Source organism: Phyllostomus discolor, chromosome 2 (genome assembly GCF_004126475.2).
Source record: "Phyllostomus discolor isolate MPI-MPIP mPhyDis1 chromosome 2, mPhyDis1.pri.v3, whole genome shotgun sequence".
Lineage (NCBI taxonomy): Eukaryota > Metazoa > Chordata > Mammalia > Chiroptera > Phyllostomidae > Phyllostomus > Phyllostomus discolor.
In genome coordinates this window covers 92,159,676-92,186,646 of record NC_040904.2, presented here as the reverse complement: position 1 = coordinate 92,186,646, position 26,971 = coordinate 92,159,676, and the positions used below count along the sequence as shown (strand labels likewise).

Sequence of the window (26,971 nt, the reverse complement as noted above, 5' to 3'; positions counted from 1 at the left end):
CCTCATTTTTCATACCTACAAAAGTGGGCCTAAATACCTTCTGAATCTCACAAGGCTCCAATGAATGTAGTGTCTGTACAAAAGTTAGCTTGCTTAAAATTGACTGATAGCTCTGTGTTTCCTCGCGCATGTTCATTGGTCTGAGCAACTGCGGTGGTGAGGTTGAAATCAAATCTGGAATTTTTTAGAAATAACATTACAGTTTTCAGGAATTAGTTGAGGAGGCTTTATTTTCCAAAACCTCTTTTTTGATGATCTAAGAATGACATTACAGGAAAGTTTGTCCAAGAAAAGTAGTTTAACCAAAGCCTTATGGATTTGGTTCTCTTTAAACCTGAGTTTACATAATGTTACCTAGTTGGTAATTCATAAATTCATACCTCCTCCTTCTTCTAAATTTTCACTTTTAGTTTTAGTTTTATTTAAGCACAAAGGGATTTTCCCCCCCTTTTCCTGCCTCACAGTAAGTTTACCATCACCCTGGAATTTTTCTAAATTTTTACTAAGAAAAAAATTATGTGACTGAGTTACTCTAAGTGACTCAAATGTTTACAACTTTCTTAATATGGTTTAAATATAGAAAGCTCAGGCTGCTTCTTTCTAATTCACAAATTCAGAAGGAGCACTTCAAGATGAGTATGGAGGGTGAGCCTGTCCCAGGGGTGTGGCAGCGGGAGTCACAGGGCAACACTGGTGCTCTACCCGCATCAGGTCTGCCCTCCCGTCCTCCTCTTCTCTCTGTTCTCCATGACCCTCCCTAGTCTTGTCCATCAAAACCTACCTGTTCCAAGTCCAAAGCTCTCAATATCTTGCAAGATAAATGATAATCTATTTAATAAGCCAATTTAAATACAATTGTTAGTGATTAAAAAGGGATTAGTCCTATGGCTCTCAGCACTTGAAGGGGGACTCCTAGAAAGGTAATTACTAGACTGTTTAGGCACTATGAATACAATAGCTGTTTAGTAAGTGCTTCCTTTGAAAAAGACTCATGAAGTCTTAGTTCTCATAAAGTGGTCGCCGTGTTTGTCTATACTGTAAGTGGACTGTCTTCAGTAGTTTTTTTTTGTTTTTTTTTTCTGATAAATGATTGGGTCTTTATTAAGGAGAAGCAGAAAAAGGGACAGAGGGGGACCTGCCCAGTCTGAAGCGACCTAGGTAGGGGTCTCAGGGGTGCAGTGGGGAGCTAAAGAGTGCCTGGCTGAGGAGGGACCCCAATGGTGGAGGACTCAGGGTCCTAAGAACACTGTGCGGGGGCCACTGTCTTCACAGTGCTCCCTTCATGGGTGATGTAGCAGCTGTAGCTGAGGCTTGATTTCCACTTGTCAGACATCAGGTTCAGGTAGCCACTGCCCATGTAGTTGTTTTTGTTCTGTTTTGAGGCTTGGTGGTGTCCACAGACTGGGTGACGAGACTGTCATTTGCCTTCCTGGCCACCATCACACTGCCAGGGTAGAAGTCACTGATGAGACACAAGAATGTGGCCTTGTTGCTGAGCTCCTTGGGGGAGGGCAGAAATGGAGTAACCAAGGGTGCAAACTTGGTCTGACCTAGGACAAGGAGCTGGGTCCTGCCCCAGAGGACACACCACAGTGACAGAGGCCCAGACTAAAACCCATCAGGTCAGCACCTGGGACCTGTCCCCAAGAGGCCAATAGGAACCTATAATCCCTCAGGCTCTAAAGGCTGCTCCTGCCAGGTCTCAGGGGTCTGGAACCCTCCTCTGAAATGTTGTCGTCAGGGGCAGCAGGCCATGGGTGGCCACAGCCAGGCCGAGCAGCATCAGCAGCCAATGCTGCTTGGGGCCAGGACTCTGTCCTCGGGAGTCCTCATGGCCCACTTGGCCTGTCATGGTCCTTATCTTCCTTCAGGGTCAAAGGTAGCTCCAGCCTGACCTTCAGTGTGAACTCCTTGGAGGGGGTAGGTGCTGTTGGCAGGTGCTCCTGGTCATCACTGGCAGTGGCCATCCAAGCATGCCCTAACCTGAATAGCCCCACCCTCTTCCTGGGCCTTCTCTGGTACCTGCCCTCAGTGCCCAGTCCTCTCCAAGGTTGGAGATCTTCTTTAGTGTGGCATGAGACAACTCCCTTGCTGTGGTTGGGATGCATATTCAACCATCTCACACAGCAACCCCTGCTGGCTTCGCCCCTGGGGTGCTGGGTGGAGGGCACAGTTGCTCCTGCCCTTTTAGCCCAGTTCCCCAAGGCCACCTCTAGTCTCTGGAGCATCTTCCTAAGGCCTGGAGGGTCCACAAAGGGCAACCAAGTACCCAGTAGATGAGGAACTGATTTCCTTGGGGTGGGCCTTGGGTTTCTCTTATGACCAGGTTTCACTCTCATTCTGTCACATGAGTGCTGTGGGGTTTTCTAGGAGCTACGTGATCTGTCATGTTGACATCACTCTGATGGCTCATAGAGTGTGGGCTTGTACATTTTCATATTTAAAATTTGTCAGTTTTAATTTCAGATATGGTAAATATCAACAGACATAATTCACTTCACAAAAAGTCTCTGGGGTCTTTAATAATGTCTTTAAGTGTGTCAAGTGGTCTCAAGACCTAACTATTTGACAATTGCTGCTTTAAGTTATCCTGCCTGATGTGGTAGTTGAGATACCAGAAATACTGCAAAACCAGAGGCAGGGTGGTAATTCTTACTGAATCCAAAACTGTCTGAGGTAACCAGGAACATCAGAGAAATCTGATTTGTGACACTGTGAATGATCAGAAATCTCAAGGGCATCTTTAGAGGGTGAGAGAGAGTGGAGGTGAGGGTTTTACACATGGAGGGAAACTACAAAGACCATCATCAACATCCATGTTTCCCACATGTCCCAAGAGAATATAGAGAAACAAATATTTAGAGTTGAAACTTTTAATTCAATATCTTATACAAATATAAGAAATAATACATAATTAAATAACACCTGAAAAAGTTACTAAATATATAAATACCCAATTCAAAAGTGAAAACAACTTAAGTGTCCATTTCTAGGTCACTGGATAGAGACAAGAAAGCAAAAGATACTGAAAAAATCACTAATTTGATTTCAGGATTATTAAGGAGTTCAAAAATTATTCCATTAGTTAAAACAAAATAGTTAGGACAAAGGGAATTGCACGCCCATACATGCTTCCTCTACTACTGGGAAGAGTGAACTCGTGAGAGAGAAGACAGGAGAAACAAAACATTCGAACTCGCCAATTGCTACTTAGGAAACATCCTCAATGCTTGTTTTTATAATATATTTTCATTATACTAGTCTGAATGCAGAATGACTAAAATAGGGCCAGGTCATATTATGAGACAAATGGACAAAGAATGCATGCTTTTTTGTTTTTTTTTAAACAAGTGTGAGCTGCTATCTAAGGCTAACAATATTTATTCTGCTATAAAAATAGGTAAGTAAAATTGAAGTCACCAATGTTATTTCACAATAAATTCAATCCCATTTTCATGGTGTTAAATGTCACAGCACTACGTGAAGGACAGCAGTGAAACCAAGGGTTCTAGAGAGAGCAGCTATTAAAGCAGGAAGCAGGCAGTGGACTAGATAGCAAGTGACAAGGAAACAGACTCATGAACCTAAGAACAGGGAAGAAGAGATGGAACTGCCACAGAAAAGCAAAAGGTAATTGCAGAAAAAAGTTCTTTGGTCCTTAACCTTCCCAATTTTTTTCTCTTTTTCATATTTTTTTCCTTTTTCCAGGATTCCTTCATTTTTTAGAGCAGAATGGCAAATGATCTTGGCCCAGCTCCTTAATTTTCTGGATGCTTCGTGGAGATGCTCTGAATAATGTGATTAACAGGGTTGTTGCCAGTCTCAGGCGAAGTCGGCCACCAGCTGTGGCCGCTGATTCTGAGTCCGGCATCCATTCAGTAGCATGACACTGCATTGCTTTACAAAATCAGTTCCTACAACAGACCTGAGAGGTTGAATGACTTCATCTGGGAACTCACACAGGTACTGGGAGCTTAGATGGCAGTAGAAAGTCTTGAAATTCTTAAGTCTTTAATTTCCATCTCTTTTGCTCTCATAGGTCCCTGGAGATGACCCTTTTTCTCCTGCTTTCTTCCTGCATCAGATTCAAGTAGACCAGCGACTAATGTTCAGGGTTCTGTGACTCTTCTAAGGCTCTGAATAAAAGAAAAACCAAGATTTTAACTTTGCACGTTTATAATTTCTGTCCTAATAGATTTTAAGAAGATAAATAACAGAAAGATCAATAAATGTAGAATTATCCTCATGCAAATTTCTTCAGCAAAGATACGGAATTAGACATGCTTGATGAAATGTGATGTGAAGGGAATGTGACTCTCTTTAAAAGACAGGTAATTCTAGGGAATAAAGGTGTGCAAAATCACTTAAGACTACAAGTAAAAGAACATGTTCAAGAACTCCAAATGATCTATATGTATTTTATTTATAAGATCTTGAGCTTTGTTTCCCATGGATACTGACTTGTTGGGCATAAGCTTAGGAATGGTCACAGAGAAGACAAATGGAGATCCTTTCCAGGGCCATTAGCTTGCTAGCACTGAAAGTGGGAGGACATGGGCCTCCCTACAGCATGCAGACAGAAACAAAAGACCTGGAATTTTGTCTTGGTGCTATTTCTCACTCTGTAATCTTAATATTTCTTACCAAACCCTGGAGAGCTCTGCATGTTTGAATATTGCCAGTGTTTCCAGTGTGAGCTGTCTGTGGCAAAAGACACACAACTGCTCAGGCAAGAATGAATGCCCAGGGTCAAAGGTCTTTTAACTAATAACTTCATGACCAGATTATATCATGAAATTTTTATCTAAGTGGCATTTGCACTCATTCAAGGGTAAAATTTTGTAGAAAAATAGGCCTTGGAATGCAAAATTTATCACAGCAATTCTGACCTAGGATTTCAGTAAAGGTTGCTTAACACTTTTCTCATGTAATGCATTACATTTCTTCTTCCTAGAACTGTGAGGAAACTGGGGTAAGGATGAGAATTACCACTCATCCAACTTTGATCTGGAAAGCATAAATATAATTATTTTGCCAAGCAAATATTCTTATATTATTTTTGGAAACACATTTTTTTTGTATTGTCCTTCCGACTAATCACCAGTTTCCCCATTACAAATTGTTTATTGATCATCTCTGCTATTTGGCAGAGTACTAAGTTTAAAATGGGAGAGAGTAACATGACCCTGCCCAGGATGTAGTGTTTCACTCACACTGCCATTGTTATCATTGCAAAGAGCCCACTAGTAAGATAGATTATTGTGAAGTGAAGTGAAAGAAATCAAAGTAATAATACAGATAGCGTGGGTAAAAACCAAAACACTTCTATATGACATAGATATATTCTTGAAGAAAAAGTGAAGTTTGGAACATGATTTTCATATGATTGTCTAAATTTTCTATTGTTTTCTAGTTCAGCCTTATGTCAATGAAGCAAAAGAAAACTGCTACTCAAAATAAAAATTTCTAAAAATTAAGTGATAGACTACACTGATTTGCCCTGAAGTGAAGTTCTGTTTCTGAGAAGCATGTAATCATTTTGGGGTTGACTAATGAGCAATAAAAGATTATTCTCAAACCCAGATTAACTTGATTGTAGATGTGGAAAGCACAGATTTGTGACATCAATTTGGTTTTAATGGGCACAGACAATGGGGTGGGGGTTGACTGAGGGGGGGCGGGGCAGGGGAGAGCAATGGGGAAAAAGGTGGGACAACTGTAACTGAACAACAATAATAAAAAAAGAAATAACTGTCATAGGATGGTGGAAAATTTCCCCAGGAAATTTTAATTTTTTCTCATTTTCTATTTCAGTAATAAAGGAATTGATTCATAAAAGAAAAAAAGTTCTTTGAAAACCTATTAACATATTATCTTACTGTTGCAGTCTCATGAGAAGTAACTACAATGATCCCTTCAGGAATGGTGCAAAGAGAAATTGCCTCTAACTCATCATACCTTCCTTCATTAGACAGCTTAACTGTGGAGAAAAATCAAAATCATACTCTCTGGCATTATACAAAATCACAAGAAAAGTAAACAGAGTCGATCTTCATAAAAATAATGTAGTTATTACAGATTATGCCTCTGTCTAAAAACTATCAATTTGCTTATGCTTTTGTGAGCAGCCAATAAGTGATTTTGACCTAAAATGAGCTTTTTTAGGTCATTTAACTAACAAAGAGTTGAAACTTCACAAATTTTCCTTACCTACCAGGTGTGTCTCCCTACTGAGCAGCTCATGGAGATTATGCTTTGTCTACTCACATTCAGTGAGTTCAAGAGCTACTTCACCTCTCCTCTCCCCACAGACCAAGTGCATGCATGCTCACCCACACACACACTCAGTTCCCCTCTGTTTTTAGTTACGTCACCATTTTTCAAATCAAGTCAAGAATCTTGGAGACATTTTCGCTGCCCATCCAAAAGTTTTAAGTTTTCAACAAATGAAAAAGAAAAAGAGAAAAAAATAACCAAAAGTAAAAGGAAAGATGGAAAGCAAAGGCAGTAGGACTATTCATTTTTTTTCCACAGACTGACAATCAGAATTTGTCACTTGAAGAAATAAAAATGATTTTCTTCCCCTTCTTCCAACTTTGTGCAACTTAAATTTTGGTCTTAAACCAGTATTTCCTTAGCCTTGAACATTTAAGTGTCCATAAACAACTGGTTTTACTAGCTATTTAGATATATGGGATCAAGTGATCTGGCTGTTAAAATTTTTGAAACCAGCCAAAAAATCCAGTCACTCAAAACACAAGTGTAGTTAACTGAGTTGCCCATATGTGAGGAAGACATCATCAGTGAACGGCATTCCCAGTGCTCACAAGATTTGATACAGGTTTGGTTGCTCATGGCAGTTCCCTTGTACTCACAGTTTTGCTTTCCACCATTTCAGTCACCTGCAGTCAACTGCAGTCTAAAATATAATGTAGAAAATTGTAGAAATAAACAATTCCCAAGTTTTTAAATTAAATTATTGGGTTGAAACTGATTAATAAAATAGGTTTCAAGTATACAATTCTATAATTCATCATCTATGTGCTGCATGTTGTTCACCACCCTAAGTCAAAGTTCCTCCCATCATCATATGAGGGGGAACCTCTCCAAAAACCAGAATTATCTTCTGGAAGGCAGACCCCTTGTAGTACAGGCTTCCCCCACTAGGTGAGTGCTCTAAGAGCCCACCTGTATCAGTGTACCAGCTGGAGTTGTTGTGAGGGGGTGCACTTGGCCTCAGTGAATTTTTTTTGAAGGCTCTTTCAATGCATTTGCCCATCTCATGACGGATGATTTATGGGTGCACCTGCCCACACTGCTGAGTGTTCAGTGGTTTTGACCAAAAAATAGCATGACCCCTGTGCCCCACGCTCCCTATTCACCTGATCTTGCCCCTAGTGACTTACTTTTAATTTCCCTGGCTGAAAAAAGTCCTCAAAGGAAAACTGATGTGGAAGAAGTGAAACACAAAATGGCAGAAGCACTAAAAGGCATCCTAATTGATGAGTTCAAAAACTTTTGAGTGGTAGAAAAAATGTCTCCATTGGTGTATTGCACCAAATGGAGAGTACTTTGAAAGTGACTGAAGTTTAAGCACATTAGAATACACAGTTTTTAATAAATTGATTCCTTTTTTGCCCCCCCCTTGTATATTTGACCCCTTCTACCTCTTACTACTTAAATTTTTCACCGTTCTGAATGGCGTATTGAAATCTTGCATGCCTGCACGCCATCCCACCGGCGTGTGAATCACCCCTTTGCCCAGCATATCCATGCTGCATATCCTTCTGGCCCATTAGTCACTTAGTAGCCATCTAGGTTATCAGATCAACTGCAGCTGCAGGTATCTGCTGTGCTTGCATTCAAATAACCCTTATTTTATGTAATAATGCCCCATCACATAACTTTATTACAGTATACTGTTATCACTGTTCTACTTTATCATTAGATGTTGTTGATCTCTTACTGTGCTTTGTTTATAAAGTAAACTTTATCATAGGTATGAATGTATAGGAGAAAACATAATATCTATAGAATTCAGCACTATGTATGGTTTGCAGCATCCACTGGAGGCCTTGGAACATATTCCCCTGAGATAAGGGGGAACTACTATATTCCACAAATGAGAAAAAGCCTGGGTACAGAGATAAGCTGACTCTTTGTTTCAGGAACTGGATTAGGCATCGAATAATTAATTATGTTTCCCAGAAATCCGTGACTGACTGAATGGCAAAAGATACTGTTTTCCAAATGCCCCTTTCTAGTGGAATTCACCTCAGGCTTAAATAGACTGTATTATGATTCTTGTCCAAAAGGGACTTTTAAAAATGAATTTGAACACTTTGTACTTTTCTGCTTAAACTTTCCAAAAGAACACAGCAGTGACAGCAAGCACAGAATGAAGTAAGTGCAACTGAAAACAACAGCGCCTTTGAAGTCTGGATTCCAGGGCATCTTGACTGGAAGAACATCCTGGCAGCGGTCAGGAGACCGGGGAGGCCGAAAACTGTTGTAAACTACTAGTTGTGTGACCTGAGGGATGAAATGTCAGCTTTCCTCTCCAGGCTTCAGTTCCTAATTGGAAAAGTAAAATGTTCGGATAAAAGCAGAATGCTTTTGACATTCTACAGATTGCTCATGAGGTCTATAGGCTTATATTTATGTGCAATAACATCAGCTGGTCTGCAATGTCTTCTCCCTGACAGAGCAAATGCATTTACCTACTCTGTGAAGGGGTAATTGACACACAAGATTTCTTGCCTTTCTTATAAAACCACAAGAATTAATCTGTTATTTGTAAAAGTCTTATGCAAAATTAAGTGCTCAACAAACCTAGAACCTGAAAGATATTAGTCTATGAGACATAAAATTAAAAGAAAAAAAGGTTGCATTTGAGTGAGATTTTTAACGGACATCTAAAATAACACTCAAAGCCAATATTTTTTTTCTTCCTTAACTTTTTCAGTCATCTGAGATGGAGTAAACTTTTACCCTTTCACCCTAGGAAATTCCCATCACACCCAACATAAACAGCAGTTTTGCACTGGCTTTAATAAACTATGTATGTCTCCAGAAACCAAAGAAATGTAACTCTCTCTCTCTAGCTGATTCTATAGCATCTAGCTGACTCCTCCTGTTTTATAGCATCTCTCATCTTATAATGTCTCACAATGTTTTAGACTCAGCATTTACAAGGTACTGAATTTATAATAAGAAAAGGGAAATTAAAAAAATCAGTTTTTAAATCTGCCCTTCTATTCATTAACTCATTCATTTACTATTTTAATGAATATTTATATATAGTATACATAAGACACTGTGATAGATGCTGGGGGGGATGGAGAGGAATTTATGAGGGCAGAATGACATGATACAGCTATATACATGTGGGTCACCTGTATGTTGCTTAAAATGTTTGAGACAGTCAGAGTGTAACACAGAAACTACTACTTAATTAATGATCACACTGGACAATTTCATAGTCTCTTAAATAGAATAGCTGGCCTATGGAATGCTATAAAAAGAGAATAGTTTCCTCCCCTCATTAATGGATAGAAAGAATACAGCATGGGTGGCAAACTCCTTTCTTTGGTTTTGTCATCATATGATTTCATAGTCATCAGAAAACATTTCCTACATTTCTTCTCATCAGCCCTTACTCTCAATTTACAAAACAATTAGCCTTTAAACAATGTCAGCAAATCAAAAGCAGAAACACCCAGTTTAATGTACAATTGCAAGACAATGATACTGAACTGTTGTTTCAAAATATCATGAACATTTATGTAATATGGAAACAATAAACAAAGCACCCGTTGCCATTCCCTTATTTATATCTTCATATGACTACCAAATTATCATTAAAAAATCATGTTTCCTTCTTTGTACTTCCTGTAACAGCTCACCTCTGTCTTGGGTCCGGCGACGTTTCCAGTATAGTAAGATTGAGATTAAGATCAGAAGAATTACCAGGGAAACAATACTTAACAGTAGTGGAACTGAAAACCAAAAGCCTGCAGATATTGGAGGGAAAAAGAGGTAAAACAAATTCATAAAAGGAAGCTTTTGAGGAAAAAAGAATAAAGCAATAGTTGTGGTGAGTTTTTACTGGAGTTAAGCTCTCAATGAAAATTATTATTAAACGTATACATATTGATGTCTATATTCATAACATATTATTTTTAAAACATTTAGATAATAATAGCTAATATGTTTTATGTAATTACTATGTAATAAGAGTTTTGAATGTATTATCTCATTTAATCCTCAAAATTGCCCAAGAATTAGGTACTATCATTATTATCTAATATTAAAAAAAGTAACCCTGAGGCTCAGAGAAATTAAACCTAAAATCAGCATAGTAAGTGGTAGAACCAAAGCTTGTTTAGAGGTCTATTTGCCATATCTCTCCATTAAAGTAATATGTTTATTGAGGAAGTTTTAGAAAATACAGAGAACTATAAAGGGAAAAATCATTATAAACATTATAAGTTACTTTTGGCATTCTTTGAAAAGGAAACACATTCTTTTTCAGATTATCGTTTTTTCAGAAATATTGCTACACTATAACTTAAATTTTGTGGGTTTTTTTCTTTTGCTTATTGATTTTATAAAGAGAGGAAGAGGGAGAGAAAGAGAGAGAAACATCAATTTGTTGTTCCACTTATATATGCATTCACTAGTTACTTCTTGTATGCATCCTGACCAGAGATCAAACCCATATCTTTGGGGTATTGAGACAATCCTCTACCCAACTGAGCTACCTGGCCAGGGCTGCACTATAGCTTTCTTATGAAAGCATTTAACATGCAGTTTTTTCAATTGCTCAGCCACTTCAATATTTTCCAATTACATGATCTCTGAGTCTTGCTCACTATTATGAAGCCTGGCACACAACAGATACTCAGTAATATATTAGCATAGAAAATAAATGAGTGAATGGATCTCAGCATTTGGTATGTGGGAGCCATGCCACATTTACTAAAATAACATTGGCTTTATTGGCTTCCTCAACTCTGTTTTTTCTTTCCCTAGTTAATCCATTTTCTCCTCATTAGCTTCTTTGCTAAGAGGCTGAGAGGTTCTGCAGAACACTCTCCACTTTCCAGATGTGTGTACATAGGTGTGACCACAGCCATTTTTGCCCATGTTCATTCTCTTACCATTGTTTAGGGCCTGCCTGAAGTCAGTCAGAGTCCCCAGATGCTGCACCTGGCAGATCACCTCATTCCCCACTTGATTCTTGGGGTCTTTGACCTGAAGGACGCTGATGACAGATGTAGTCCCATTAGGATGTGAGATAGTCTCAGTACTGTTGTCCATTCCTGACCCAGAGACCTTCCAGGAGACCAAAGGGGCTGGGCGGGCATTGGCAGAACAAGTGACATTTAGGTGGCCGTCAAAGAATTTAGTGTGAAGGAATACCGTGGGCTGTACTGGGACAAAAAAAAAAAAAAAAGATTGTCTGCCGTCAGTTAGTTACCTTGCTTGAGTTTTTACCCTCCCAAGAGAAATGACAGAATGGGGACTAGATAGATAAGGTAGTGTGTCCATCCCAACTGAGGCCTTCTACGTTCTGCCTATGTGTAATTCTCTCATCTGCAAGATGGGGACTGGCATCGTACAACCCTGTGACCAAATAATCCTCTCTGTAGTTTGTAGGTAAATTAGCTGAATGGACAAAGGACGTCTTCCCTCTCAAATAGTCCTGAACCCAATTATTCTGTTTTCCTTTTTCATGAGCAATGAAGCATCTCTCCCTTTTTCTGGGTATCACTCACAAATAGTTTGACAATGACCACCAATGGGCACCTCCATATACGTAGCCTGCACCCATCAGAAGCACCAGGGCAGTTTCAGAGCACAGAGCCCATTGAGGGACTGTTGCTTAGTGACAACAGTTTTCTTTTTGGAACTGAACCAAGAACTAAGTTGTACAGAAGAACTTGGAAAATCCCTGGTTGCATACCTATACAAAATGCAAATTGGAAATTCATAGCCAATAACCAGAAAATCATAAAATGACAGTTGAAGGACCTTGGAGATCACCTTATGAAATTAAGAAAACATAACTAGCTTACGGAAAAAGGACATTATTTTTAGGCCAGCTTTACCCTGTTCCCCTTTTTAAAGTCCCTTTTGACTAATGGATTCATTTTCACTGGAATACATTTTATTTCTGCAGAACAAAATACAGACGTATCTTTCTGTGGTTGGCTTTGTAGCCCACAAGATAATTAGAGGGCAGTGCTAAATTAAAAAGTGGTCTGTATTTAGAAGTTCAAGAGGAGGATGAGTGGCAGTGGGTTGGAGGAAATAGGGCTATAAGGCCTGTGACTCTGTCCAAAGAAGGCCGAGATGACTAACACCAATGAGTACTGGGAAAGAGAGATAAAGGTGATTATGGCTGAGAATGGATGACGGGTGCTCTCTGGTATATCAAAGAATGATAGATAAAAGCTCAGTGTGTCTAGAAATGGTCAGTGTAGAAAAGAACAACAATATTACTAGCTGGAAGACTCAGAAGACTCTGATTTTCAGGCAAAAAGAAATAAAAAAAGATTATGAGTAAAGGAGGGGGAATAGCAGAAAAAGAGAAAGATGAGCAAAGGAAAATGGAAGAGAGACAGAAATGAGAAACATATGACACAAGAAGGAAAAAGAAGAAAAATGAGACAGGAGGAAGGAAGGGAGGAAGGAAAAGATGGAGAGAGGGAGGATGAGAGGAAGAAGTGAAGAGAGGAAAAAAGGAAAGGAATGATAGCAGGAGGGAGGATTGGAAAGAGAGGGAAGCAATAGAGAGGCTGAGAGAGATAGAAAGAAAGAAGTAGATATGAAGAAGGCCCAATGTAAGATCCTGAAGAGAGGATTCATTATAGTCTAATAAGTGAAAGATTTCCTCCCTTGCATTCTTATGTACTCGTCATCCCTCTGTTGCATTCTTATCCACTTAGCCTTCTCTTGCCCTATGTCCAATATATTTGGTGTGCTCAAACTCCAATGTGAACATTCCTAATAAGCCCGTCTAAGCTGGTCTCTTCCCTCCTAAAACCACTACTAAGAGTGCCATGCTCCACAGATACCCCTCATTCCTACTTCTCAATTCTTTATCTCAGCTATGTGTCAGTTAAGAGGAAAGGAATCTTGTCTAACTAGGCCTTAGATTTTTAAAAATATGTTTATTATCCAGTTAATTTTCTAGTTGACATCAGGTATGAAGAGCCTGTACTGCAAGGTCCCCTTATCAACCCTAAGAATGCTGCACTGAAACAAAAAGAGAGGGCCCACCATAACTGGTCCCAGGTTAGCCCACCCTGGCTCTGATCTTACACCCAGAAGTGTTAAAGCTATTAGAGGCACTATAGTTAATCTATGTCACACTTCTTGTGGAGAAATCAACTTTGGTGCAAAGAGTGGGCCAGACTCTTCTGTGGTCACATGATTGCTAATGTCAAAGCCAGGTCTGCATCCTATCACTGCTTATGGAGAACTTGTCTTTACCCTAGCCCTTAATTTGTTCCTGCTGACAAGAGGATTCCTCAAAGCAAAGATAACTCCAGGCAGAAATTCAGTGTAGCTCCATGGACTCTCCAGTAACATAGTAATAGTTACAGTGGACATGAAAGGCTAAGAATCTTCTAACAAGCATTTCTGGGGTTAGGACCCTGAAAAACTAGGTACTACCACCATGTTCCAAACATTCTTGAAAATAACATTTCTAGTCAGAGAAAAAGTATTCTCAGAGATTCTCACCAAAGAGCATGAGGCAGGGTTCTCCCACGATCTTCCCGGCACCGAAGGTATTGAAGAGGCACTTGTAACACCCCTCATCCTCCAGAGTGGTATTCCAGAAGGTGATGGTTGTGTTCTGAAGTCCCAGCTCAGTTATGTTCATCTTATTCTTATAAGCAGGCTGGACCACAACCCCATGTTCGTTGCTGAAGGTGACCATGTTTTCTGGACTTACAGCCTTGACTTTCTGCCATGTCACAATCAAGACTTCCTGGGAAGATTCCAGAAAGCACTGTAAGGAAGCAGGTGTGTTCAGCTTCTCTCTTTTGTCTTGGGTCAGCACTTTCATCATGGAATCACACAAAAAAGTATATTTTAAAATTTAATACTCATATAAATACATGTTTTTCTGACTAAAAACAATGCATGACCAAAGTCAAATATAGAAAAGATAAAGAAAATGCAAAGAGAACATTCATCTACATTTATGATGTTGCTAGGTTAATACAATTTCAAATATATTTTTTTCCATCTTTAAAAGTAGCAGAATAGACAAACAAGAAGTTAATTCTCAGTGAAAAAATTATGTGAAGAATCTCTATATGTTGGAAAGTAGTGGGAAAAGGCTGAAGGTAAAACTGTCAGAAAAGAGAGAAGCAGTACCAAGTGAGTTTATGCTCGGAGAGGTAGAAGCCAGGAGCAGGAAAGAGCTGATGGACAGTAAGCGGAGTGATTAGTATGAATAAAAATCTAACAGCCATATACATGCCACATACATGCCCTGCAAAGGAAGGTGTCTGCCTCCAGGAAGCTGGAGTGAATATAGCAACATAACTCAGACAAGGTTCCAGGAGGCTGACCATAGCAGAGAGCTTTGACAACAAGCAGCAGTCCATACATTGCCTCAGTTTTGCTGAATGCAGTGCAGAATATAAGGCATGGCAGTAATTTCTTCGCCTTCCAATGCTGGCTACTCTTATTGACAAAATAGATTATTCAATGGGAATCTCAATATAATAACAAATAGCTAAACATTTGTGAAAGTTAGCACAATGTAAGAGGTTCGGTAAACTTTACAAGTTCAAAAATTCATATCTAACAAAGAAAGATTTCATAAATAAATAAACACTTGGACAAGAATAAGTGTGATATCCTAAGTGTAAAAAGAAGCCAGCATTGTAAATAGTAAAAATTAGAGATGTAGAGAATAAGATATATAAAATCTACAGAGATTGGTTGAACTTAGCAGAATGGATATCACTGAAGAGTAAGTATGTAGAAAGACCAGGTCATGGAATTCTCCCAGAATGCAGCACAAAGGGATTACGATATGGAAGGAATTAAAGAAAATCTCTAAGACCTGAAATGTTTCAACATCAGTTCAATAAGACTTTTAAAAGAAGAGAAAAGGGAGACTGGAAGGCAAAAATACTGTAAGATATATATATATATATATATATATATATATATAAAATATACATATATTTCAAAATAATAAAAGGAACAATCTAAAATAACATATATTAATCATACATCTCTATGCATCTAAAAAACCTCAAAAATATAAAAAGCTAATAGAACTTAAAAAAATTATAAATCCACCATCATAATGGGAGAATTTCCATAGTTCTCTCAGAATTTTTACTTTCATATATTAAAAAAGAAAGTAAAGCAAAAGAAGTCAAATATAAAAACATAGAAGATTTGAAAAACAAATATTTATATTTAAATTACATATGTAAGCATTTATAACCTCTTACCCAAAAGACAATAAACAATCTTTTCCAAGACACATGAAATATTACCCAAAATTGAATTTGAAATAGGACACAAAAATATGTGCTATCTTATGACCTTGAATGAGGCACAACACAATAAAATCAAAAATTGACGTTTCTTTTAACTAATTACACTAGAAGTCATAGCAAAAATTATAAATTACTATAAATGACATTGAGAATATAATACCTTAAAGTCTGTTGAAATTGATAAAGCAGATCTGAGAGAGCAATATTTAATCCTTACTTCATTTATTAGGAAAAAAAAGAGAGATTGAAAAATGAATACACACAGAATTCCTGACATCCTCCACCTCCAACCAAAAACAAAAAAAAAGAGAAAAAGGAAAAGGAGTTCATTAACAAAGGCAAAATCACCAATTAATGAAATAGCACACAAAATGGAGACAATAAAAAACCATAATCTTTTGTTTTAAGACTAATAATATAGATAAAATATTGGCTAATGTAATTAGAAAAAAGAAGTCAGTACAAACAAACAATATGCGCTCAACAACCCCTCCTCAACCATATCAGGCATAAAAAGATGGACATAGTAACAAATGCAATTGGAACCCCTGAGTATCGTTTAAGTCCAGGTTTTGTGTGATGTGCTCTTGGTAGGTGTGAGAAGTTCTGAGGACAACACTTGTTGGGACTGGGTTGCCTAAAAGTTTGTTGAGATTCTGCAAATCAGGGATTTGAAGAAATTGCTGCTTTCAGAATGGAGAGTAGAGAGGGATCCAAGTTAGAGTTTTAACTTCTTAGGTGATTTTTCTCTTTAATTATAAAGAAACCATTTAGCAGAATGTTTGTAACTCTTTACTGTTTATATAGATTTTGCCCGCAGTAAGTCAGTAAATCCTGTTTTGCAGGTGGTACGAAGTCTGTCCTTCCTTTACCTGTGAAGGCTAAGGAGCTCAGTGTCACACAGGTGATAAAAGACCAGCAGTAAAGCGAGGGGTGGGTGACCTCCAATGGAACAGAGAAGCAAAGTCTGGCACAACTAGGAAATGTAGCAGATTAGTGGACAGCACAGGCATGTTTTTTTATAATAGACTATGTGAACTTATATAACATTTATGTTTCATTATTTTCTATATTTTTCTGTAAAAGAGGGGCACACCCAGTTTTAAGGCTTGCTGCCAGATTACCTCCCCAAAGGCTGTATTCATTCATACTCCCCCAAGCATTCCCATATCTTTACAAATATCAGTAATTATTGTGTCAAAAGTTATTTGATTCAATATGTAAAAAAATCTTAATTTAGATTTTTTTCATGCCTAGTTTTACCTACAGAAACAGTGTCTAAATAGCAAAGTCTGCTTTCATTTTGAGAACAAAAATGCTTTGGGAAGCAGAAAGAACCACACCCACTCCTCCAATCAAATTATACATTTAAATAATTCATACAGACAAATGAACCAGCACAGCAGAAACAACAGTGGCCAAAATGTCTCCACTCTAGGAATCAGGTTTCCTGGGCTCCACCCAGGGGATTTGAGTATCTTTACCTTGTGCCCTGCATAGCATCACTGCTGCCAAGAACCAAATCAGTCTGTAGGTAGACAGATGACAGAAGGACTTCCCGAACACCTGAAGACAGAGAGCAAAGTACAAATATGGGCATTTGGATGTGGACAAAGCTAAGGAAGCTTTAGTCTCATCGCTATCCCAGAGAATGTTGCAGCTCAAGTTTTAACTACGAGAGAACTTTGGTGTTGAGGAAGCAGAACCAGAAACTATAAATGAAAGAAATAACAGAGTGTGCTCAGGATATAGAAAGGGAAAGGCAATATTGTGGCTCCTTCATCACGTCCATCCCTAGCAATTTGAGGCCTTGCTCCTAAAGCCACCATGGTGAAGAGCAAAATCCCAAAGGCATAGGTCTCTGGGAAAAACAAACTGCCATACATACATGGAGACTGTAATGTTAGAGACCACCCACCTCCAAAATAATCCACATCTGTTAATATTACTAATGTAACTTAGTGGAATGACTTATCAATAACAACTGACTGCAAATTTTATATAAATTGTACCTCTTAAAGACCAGTAATAGCTTTCTTTTTTTCTTCATTGCTTTATTTTCATGTATCTGGGTGTAAATCCTTGACTTTTCTACATACTATGTTGGTATTTGAAGGAATGTTATTCTGGGTATCATTTTGCTATAAAATGTGGGTAGATTGTAGAGAGATTAATTCCTCTGTGCAGCAGCCCCGTGGATCTTTTTACTTGGTCTACATGTATGTGTTCATTATAAGGGATATGGGCGAGAAATATAACTTTTCCTCACATTTTTTGCTACTTCTAGATTTTTCTATAATAAAAGTAAGAAATATGCATTTCTCTTTAACTGAACTTCATGTTACCTTTCCAATTAAAGGTAGAGACTTAGTTTCAGTCAGTGTTGCATTATCTGTCAATTCAGGGTCTGCAAACGCAACACTTCACTATTGTCCCAGTCTCTGGCATTGCATCTATATTCCTGGGGGCTTCTCATCCTTGGTAACAAATATCTGTCTATGCTGGCAATCACTAAGGCTGCTGTGTTCCCCTAAAGTTATCAGCATCATCAGTCTGTGCAATTAAATCTTGTGTTTACAAGGTGTTCTCTCTTGTTCTGTCACATGTTCTCCTGTTCTGCTGATTCCGTGCTCCTGGATTCTTCCTGTGCTGGGCAAAGGGAAGCATGACAAGCCTCTCTGCCTACACTCCTGTGTATCTAGCGACCTCTGTTTTACTGTTTCCTTGCCATGATGGGTAGGCAAATCTCTCCCACTGTTCCCTACCCATGCCCCCTCCCCCCAGGAAAGCAAGGCACAGATGCTTTCTGTTCTTCGATTTCAACCCCTCTCTGTAAATTCTATTTACCATCTTCCTGAATTCCCCACCCCAGGGGGATGGGCACAGGGCCACCTTTTCAGGACATGAACTGCTGTCTGAGTCTAGACATTAGTCAGTACCTCTTTGCTCTCCCAGACTAAAAAAATATTTATTTCCTCTAAGGTCAGAAAAGCTAGTGCTTCTATCAGCCTCCATTCTTCCCATTAACTCTTTCTGGAATAAACATGTGTTCTTGGGCTTTTAAAAACTCAAATGCTTAGGCTCTTGCTATTTAAAAACTTTGGTGCCTGAAACTAAAAGTTCTTTGACATTTTAATTGCTCACCATTAAAAAAACGAAACATGACTGTCTTGCATGTGGAAATCCAAATTTTAGCAAAGGCTCTGATGAGAAATGCAGAATGGGTTGACTTTCATAGTGAAAATCTGTGTTTTAGGACAAGAGAGAAAGCAGACACACACCAAAACACAAGATGTGTAAAGTGGGAGCCAGCAATGTTTAAGAAACAAAGACACAGTAATGGAGGCAAAGGAAATTAGAAGGAAAGCCTTGTTATTAAATCTATGCATATTTGCTCTTGCTGATTTGACTTGAGGCTAGCAGAAATACTAGATGTATGAATTAGGAAAAATGCTATTACCTGCATAAGATAAAAAAAATAACAGTAACAGATTAAATGAGGTAGTATATGTAGAACTCCTAGAATAGTAACAGACACAAATAATTACTAAATAAGTGCTGATGTTGAGGATCTGGTGAAGATGGCAGAGTAGGAGGATGCTATACTTGCCTCCTTCCAGGATCACACCAAAATTACAACTAAATTATAGAACAATCAACCTGGAGAACCATCTGGAGACTGCTAACAGAAATCATAAAACTAAGGATGTAAAGAAGAAGCCATGCTGAGACTGGTAGGAGAGGCACTGATGAAAAACAGGCTGGATCCAATCCACGTATGGTGGTTAAGACTCTAGAGGGATATATCAGCTGCAGAGGTCCCCCTGAGGTGCAAGGGATCTCAGCCCCAAACAGGGCTCCCCAGCCCAAAACACCAAAGTCAAGAAGAAAAGGCCATATAACGTCTGGTTATGAAAATCAGCAGAGATTCCCTCCATCTGGGTGAGAAGGCTGCTAGAAACCCAGGCCAACCTCTTATAGGGCCTGCACACAAAGTCTCATTCACAGGCACTCACCTTGGGCTCCAGCAAAGTGACAGTGGCTAGGGGGTTGGAAGGCTGGATAGTGTGAGAGACATGTCGAGAGAAACTGAGTTGTGAGGTCTGGGGAGACACTAACCACTGTCTCTGTTGAGCACTCCTCCTACAGGGCCAACAGGCTCTATCTTTCTTGTATTGAGTCCTCCCCCACCCCATACAGCCAAACCTCATTCTGCATTGGCCTCGTAAACTCCACTAGCTTCACACTGATGACTACCTCATATCCCACCCCACCCAATTCACACATCACCCATCATTGGAGGCTCTTTTGGTGCAACCAACCTGGGTCTGAATTTCACTCTTTCTTTAAAAACTCTCCAGGTCTGGTCAAGCTTGGGAAGTGCCAGAGAACTACAGGAAGAAAGTGAGTTGTGTGCCTTCGTGGTGAGGGTTGGAGGGACAACTGCCTCTTTCCCAGTGTCGAGCCCTTCCTTCACATGACCAAACCTGATTCTGTACTGGCCTGGTGAACTCCATTAGCTCCATTCTGACAACTCTCTGAGACCCCACCCCACTGCAAATGTTTGCAGGCCCCAGGCAGGGTTGACTTTGTTGAGTAACCTCAGGCTCAGCATTGGCACCAAATTGAATCTGTCTTAACCTGATGAACACCCCTCACACCATCCCGGTGACTCCCTGTAACCCCGCCTCATGCAATTTGCATACTGCCTAAGGCTCTTTTAGCAGTTGAGCTTTAGGGCAAATGGTGGGTAGCAGGTCTTAGGCTGCCTTGGACCTTTTGCTCAGTACTAGTGGCAACCCTCTCCCACACACATTCAGACTTGCCACAGACAGCCACCAAGTGGAGATTGTTTTGTAGTTCCAAACAGGTAACCTGGCTGGTTGCAGCAGAGTCTGACATTGACCTGAAGCAGAGCCCAATCCCTCCAGACACCCCAGAACCAACACACCCTGTGACTGGCTTTAGACCACAACAGAGCACCACTCAATTAGCTTCATAAGTGACACACCCAAAAGGTAGTTTCGTCAGGCACCAAACACTATGAGGGCAAATCCTGCTCCATTTCATGTGCTGTGCTGGTAGCCAATCCTCATAGACAATCAGCCTGAGGGTCAATTACACACACTGATGTACCAACAGCAATCGAGGCTCAACTACAAAAGGTCATATCCACCCACAGAAGGGATACTTCTGGAGCACCAGTCTCAGGTGATTAAGAAAACTGCATCACTGAACCCCTACAGGACACCAACTACATAAGGTCACCCTGCCAAGAATGGGAGATGTAACAGATCTACCTAACACACAGCAACAAACACAGAAAAGCAACCAAAACAGGGAAACAAAAAACATGTCTCAAATAAAAGAACAGGAGAAATTCTCAGAAAAAGAACTAAATGAGATGGAGGCAAATAAACTACTAGATACAGAATTCAAAACACTTGGTTGTAAGTATGCTCAAGGAGTTTACTGAGAATTTCAACATAAATATAGTAAGCATGAAAGAAGGACATAGAAACCATAAAAAAGAACCACCAAAAGAACCACCAAATAATTACTGAAATATTGTATTTCAGTAATTACTGAAATACAATAACTGAAATGAAGAATACGTTGGAAAGATCAACTGCAGATTAGATGAAGCAGGGGACTTGTTGGGGACCACTCTGTGTGGTTTCCAAGACTGTAGCCCTATGAGAAAAAGCCCTGAAAGGGGCTAGTAAGTCTACCTGGAAAACCAAGTAAAAACACAGGTGGCAAGCATGACCTGACTCTAACCAGGCCTGATAAGTACATTGTATCCTTTGCAGATTGCTCTGCTTTGTTTTGTATAACCCTGGTGATATAAACGGGGTATTTAAGGTCAAGGCATAAGGAGTAAAACTCCTTATCTCATGAAACACATCTTAAAGACCCTCTGGCATCAGCATGACTAACAGACCCCGACTTATGACAAATCCCTGTGTTCCTTCAATTGTTATCTATAGATAATACCTGTTTTTGTGTGACTATAGTCTTTTGACATTGATTGATGAACTATGAATGTATGCTGTATACACCTACACATACCATTCCCAATAAAAGCCATTTGGGAGAAAGGCTCTTGGTGTTCTCCACTAGAGGGAATTGCCACCCGCTTTCCTGCTAGAACAGCAAGATTGTGTCCCGGACGACTTATTTCTCATCTGTGGCAGACAGGAGGATTCTGCTGGATGGAGTTCCTCCCACAAGGACTAAGTGAGTGATTTGGAAGACAAGATAACAGAAAATACTCATTCAGACCAACAAAAAGAAAAAATAATTTTAAAAAGTAAATATAATTTAAGGGACTCCTGGGACAACATCAGGTACAACAATATTTGCACCACATGGATACCAGAATAATAAGAGAACAAGGGGCTGAGAACCTATTTAGAGAAATAATAACTGGAAATTCTCCTAAACTGGTAAAGGAAATAGATATACAAGCCCAGGAAGTATACAAAGTCCCAAACAAGGTAACTCTAAAGAGGCCTACACCAAGATTATTATAATTAAAACGACAAAGGTTAAAGACAAAGACAGAATCTTAAAAGCAGCAAGAGAAAAAAAGTTAGTTACCCACAAGTGAGATTCTAAAAGACTGTCAGCTGATTTCTTAACAGAAACTTTTCAGGCCAGAAGAGATTGGCATAAAATATTCAAAGTGATGAAAAGCATGGATATACAACCAATACTACTCTACCCAACAAGGATATTATTTAAAATTGAAGGAGAAATAAAATAAAGAGTTTCCAGAGAAGAAAAAGCTAAAGGAGTTCATTGCCAACAAACCAGTATTACAAGAAATGTTAAAGGAACTTGTTGAGAAAGAAGAAATAAAAGAAAAAAAAGAGGAACATACTTTTGAAGAATAAAATGGCAACAAATATGTACCTATTAATAATTACATTTGATGTAAATGGATTAAATTCCCCAATCACAAAGCATAAGGCAGCTGAATGAACAAGAAAATATCACCTATAGCCCTGTACAGTGTGGCTCAGTTGGTTGAACATTTTCCTGCAAACCACAAGGTCACTGGCTCAATTCCCAGTCAGGGCACATATCTAGGTTGTGGGTTCAGTTCCCAGTTGGGGCATGTGCAAGGGGCAACTGATCAATATTTCTATTTCACATTTATGTTTCTTTTCCTCTGTTTCTCCCTCCCTTCCCCTCTGTCTAAAAATAGATGAATAAAATCTATTAAAAAATTAGCAAACCAATTTCAGCAATACATTAAAAAGATCACAGACCATGATCAAGTAGTATTTATTCCTGGGATGCAAGGTAGGTTCAATAGTTGCAAATCAATTAACACGAAACAAAGAAAAGGATAAAGATCATATGATCATTTCAATAGATGCAGAAAGAGCATTTGACAAAATCTAGCACACATTAATGGTAAAAACTCTCTGCAAAGTGGGAACAGAGGGAACATAATACAGGCCCTATATGGCAACCCACAGTAATATCATAATCAATGAGGAAAAGCAAAAAATGTGTTTTTCTTAATATCAGGATCAAAACAAGGTAGTCCACTTTCACTAGTTTTATTCAACATAACATTGGAAGACCTAGCTACAACAATCAGACAAGAAAAATAAATAAAAGGCATCCAAATTGGAAAGAAGTAAATCTGTCATTATTTGTTGACAAATACTATTATACAGAGATCTCTAAAGATTCCACCAAAAGACAACTAGAACTGATAAATAAATTCAGTACATCAACAGAATACAAAATTAATATGAAGAAATCAGTTGTACTTTTTTGACTCAATAATGAACTATTGGAAAGGGAAATTAAGAAAATAATCCTATTTACAATTGCATTGAAAAAATACCTAGGAATAAATTAACCAAGGAAGTTAAAGACCTGTACTCAGAAAATTTTAAGACATTGAAGAAAGAAACTCAAGAAGAAACAAATAAATGAAAGCATGTACCTTGTTCATGGATAGGAATAATCAACATTGTTAAAATGTCCACACTACCTAAAGGAATCTATAGATTCATCACAATTCCTATCAAAATACCAATGGCATTTCACAGAACTGAACAAATAATCCAAAAATTTATGTGGAACCACAAATGACCCCAAATAGTTACAGCAATTATGAGAAAGAACAAAGTTGGAGACATCATGCTACCTGGTATCAGTATACTACAAGGCTAGAGTAATCAAAACTTCATGGCACTGGCATAAGAACAGACATAAACCCATATCTTCATGGTCGATTAATATGTTGACACAGAAGGCAAGAATAAACAATGGGGTAAAGACAGTGTGTTCAACAAATGGTGTTGGGAAAGTTAAATAAATGCATGCAAAAATGTAAAACTAGACAACCTTCTTACACCATACACAAGAATAAACTCAAATGGATTAGAGACTTAAATATAAAAGTTAAAACCATAAAACCCCCAGAAGAAAACATAGAATTAATCATTAAGAGAATTAAGCATATGAGAACTAGGCATTTAAGGCACATAGGCATGAAACTCTCTGACACTGCTCTCAGCAGTATTTTTTTTCTGATATATCTCTTCAGACAAGAGAAACAAAAGAAAAATAAATAAATGGCACTACATCAAACTAACAAGTTTCTGCAAAAGAAACCATCAACAAAACCAAAAGACAATGTACTAACTGGGAGAACATATTCGTCAATGATACATCAATAAGGTTAATACCCAAAATTTATAAAGAACTCATTCAACACCAAAACCCCCAAATAATCCAATTTAAAAGTGGGTAGAGGACCTGAAAGACACGTCTCCAAAGAGGATATACAGGTACTCAATAGACATGTGAAAAGATGCTCAATGTCACTTAGTGTCAGAGAGATGGAAATTAAACCACAATGTTGTATCACCTCACACATGTCAGAAGGGCTACCATTAATAAATCTACAAACACATGTTTGGCACAGATGTGGAAGAAAGGGAAACTTCAGGCACTATTGGTGGAAATGAAGATTGGTGAAGACACTATGGAAAACAGTATGGAGTTTCTGTTAAAAAAATTAAAAATGGAACAGCCTTATGACCCAGCAATTCCACTTCTGTATATCCACTTCTGTATATATATACACACATAGATTTTATATATATATATATATATATATATATATATCCCAAAATACTAATTTGAAAGAATACACACACCCCTATGTTCATTGCAACATTATTTACAATAGCCAAAACATGGAAGCAACCTAAGTGACCATCAATAGTCAAGTGGGTAAAAACATGGTGCTACATGTGTACATATTACTCGACCAGGAAAAAAATGAAGTCTTATCATTTGTGATAGCATGGATGGATCTGGTAGGTATTATGCTAAGTGAAGTAAGTCAGACAAAGAAAGACAAATACCATATAATTTTACTTGTATGTGAATCTAAAGAACAAAATAGCCCCTGCTGGTGTGGATTGAGTGCCAGCCTGCAAACCAAAGGGTCACTGGTTCAATTCCCAATCAGGAATTCCCATGCCTGGGTTGTGGGTCAGATCCCCAGTAGGGGGCATGCCAGAGGCAACCACACATTGGTGTTTCTCTCCCTCTCTCCTTTCTCTATAAATAAATAAATAGAATAAATAGAATAAGATAAATGAACCAACAAAATAGAAACAGACTCATATACACATAGAACAAGACTGATGGTTGCCAGAGGGGAGAAAGTTAAGGGACTGGGTAAAAAAAAAGGTGAAGGAATTTGAAGTACAAATCATCAGTTACAAAAGAGTAATGGGGATGTAAAGTACATCATAGTGAATACAGTCAATAATATTGTAATAACTATATATGGTGCCAGATGGGTACTAGACTTATCAAGGGGATCATTTCATAAGGTATACAAATGTCTAACTATACACATGAAACTAATATAAAATAATATTGAATATCAATGATAATTGAAAAACTACAATAGCTAATATCGAGAAGGGTAAAAAATAAATAAGTGATGTTATCTCACTGGGTTACCATAAGAATTAAGCATTTAAGGCACTTAACACGGTGCTTAAGACACAATAAATGCTAATATGTGTTAGGTAGCTAAATTTATTATTGAAATCATGTATACAACAATGGACATGAAGAAAGTGCACTTCTACCTCCAAGAGGGCCAGGTTTCACAGAAGCCTGGGTTTTACCTGACAGCTGCATACTTGCCAGTTACATCACCTCTGTTCATACCTTTCCTCCTGAAAATTCCTAGGTCCAAATCCTGATCCCACCCCATATAGTCACATGGACTTGGAAAAATCAACCCCTCTGCCTGTTTCTTTACTTGTAAAATCAGGTAATAAGTTTTCCTTTGAAGGATAATTGTTAAGAGCGTGCCACACGCAGTAAACATGAGCTCAATGGCCACCATTCTCCTTTGTTCAGAAAGACATTTGAAATAACTGGCTGTGTGGTCTTGCCAATAAACTATACATGAAAAAAATTATCTTGAGGCATTACTTGCAATGGGATTTTATTTTTCTTAATTGTTATTTTATGTTTAACCAATTATGCCAATGTAAATGAAAATCTTTCCCTTCATTTCATGTCATAGAAACAAATCCCGAATAAACAAGACGTCTGTCTCTCCTAGATACCTAGATATCAGGGTTTTAACTTGATTTATCTGATCCTTTATTGTTTCGCAAGCAAAGGCCCAGAGGGTGGAGAGAGACGCCAGAGGGTCCTTAGCCCTGAATTCTGCAGCCCCACCCAGCTGTGTCAACAGGGAGCCATTCTCCGACTTGGGACAATTTAAGAGAGCCTGCTTTCTCTTAGTCTTCACCGAGAGCGAGTCAGGCTCCCAGCCAGGGCGAGTGAGCCTCCTTGCGGCACCCTGCCCAGAGGACCCGCGCCGCCGGGTCCAGTTCCACTCCCCGGATGACAATGATCTGGATGGAGAGGTGGACTTTTGAAGCCCCCAGCTGGCAGCATCCTTTTTTTTTTTTAAGGCATTGAAACAGAACCAGAATATCAGGAGGACGGGAGACCACTTGGGAAAGCAAAATTAGCTTTTCAGCAAGGTTCACGTGGAAATCCCAAGTGGAAAACACAGCTTCAGACCAGAATAGGGGGCCAGCTTCAGCCCTGCGCACTCAGCCAGCCGCCACCCGAGGCCATCGGTACGACATCGCCCACCCTGCGCCCTTCTTCCCTCGCTCAGCCTCTCTTACCCGCCTTTCCATTCTTGCTCCTGGCCGAGCAGGGTAGCCAGCTTCAGCTGGAAAGTCCAGAAGATCTAATGCCGGCCCAGGCAGTGCTCCTCGAGTGCTGCTGAGAAACGCTAGATGGCTAGCAGCTGCGCCTGCTGCCCACCTCTGCTTCCTTGCCTCCGCCCCCCTCCGCCCCCCACGCGCTAGGTCCTCCAGCTCACAGAAAAGCGCAAAAGAGTCAAGGGG

General features: G+C 39.0%; 1 protein-coding gene across 4 annotated transcripts; it reads right to left on the bottom strand.

The window, feature by feature from the left end:
- Positions 1–2,986: 2,986 nt before the first annotated feature.
- Positions 2,987–26,971, bottom strand: CD200 (CD200 molecule). 4 transcript variants are annotated; one of them, XM_028504520.2, is made up of 6 exons: positions 26,747–26,971; positions 17,024–17,105; positions 13,753–14,073; positions 11,163–11,435; positions 9,906–10,013; positions 2,987–4,136 (listed from the first exon to the last, which is right to left on the bottom strand). In XM_028504520.2, the coding sequence occupies exons 1-6, from the start codon at positions 26,756–26,758 to the stop codon at positions 4,129–4,131; spliced, it is 804 nt and encodes a 267-aa protein (XP_028360321.1). In that variant the 5' UTR covers positions 26,759–26,971; the 3' UTR covers positions 2,987–4,128. The 4 variants fall into 4 exon arrangements, with proteins under 4 accessions (XP_028360321.1, XP_035873979.1, XP_035873978.1 ...); XM_036018086.1 differs by having other exon boundaries at positions 11,163–11,430; positions 26,747–26,885; XM_028504519.2 differs by lacking the exon at positions 2,987–4,136 and adding an exon at positions 5,871–5,980 and having other exon boundaries at positions 26,747–26,896.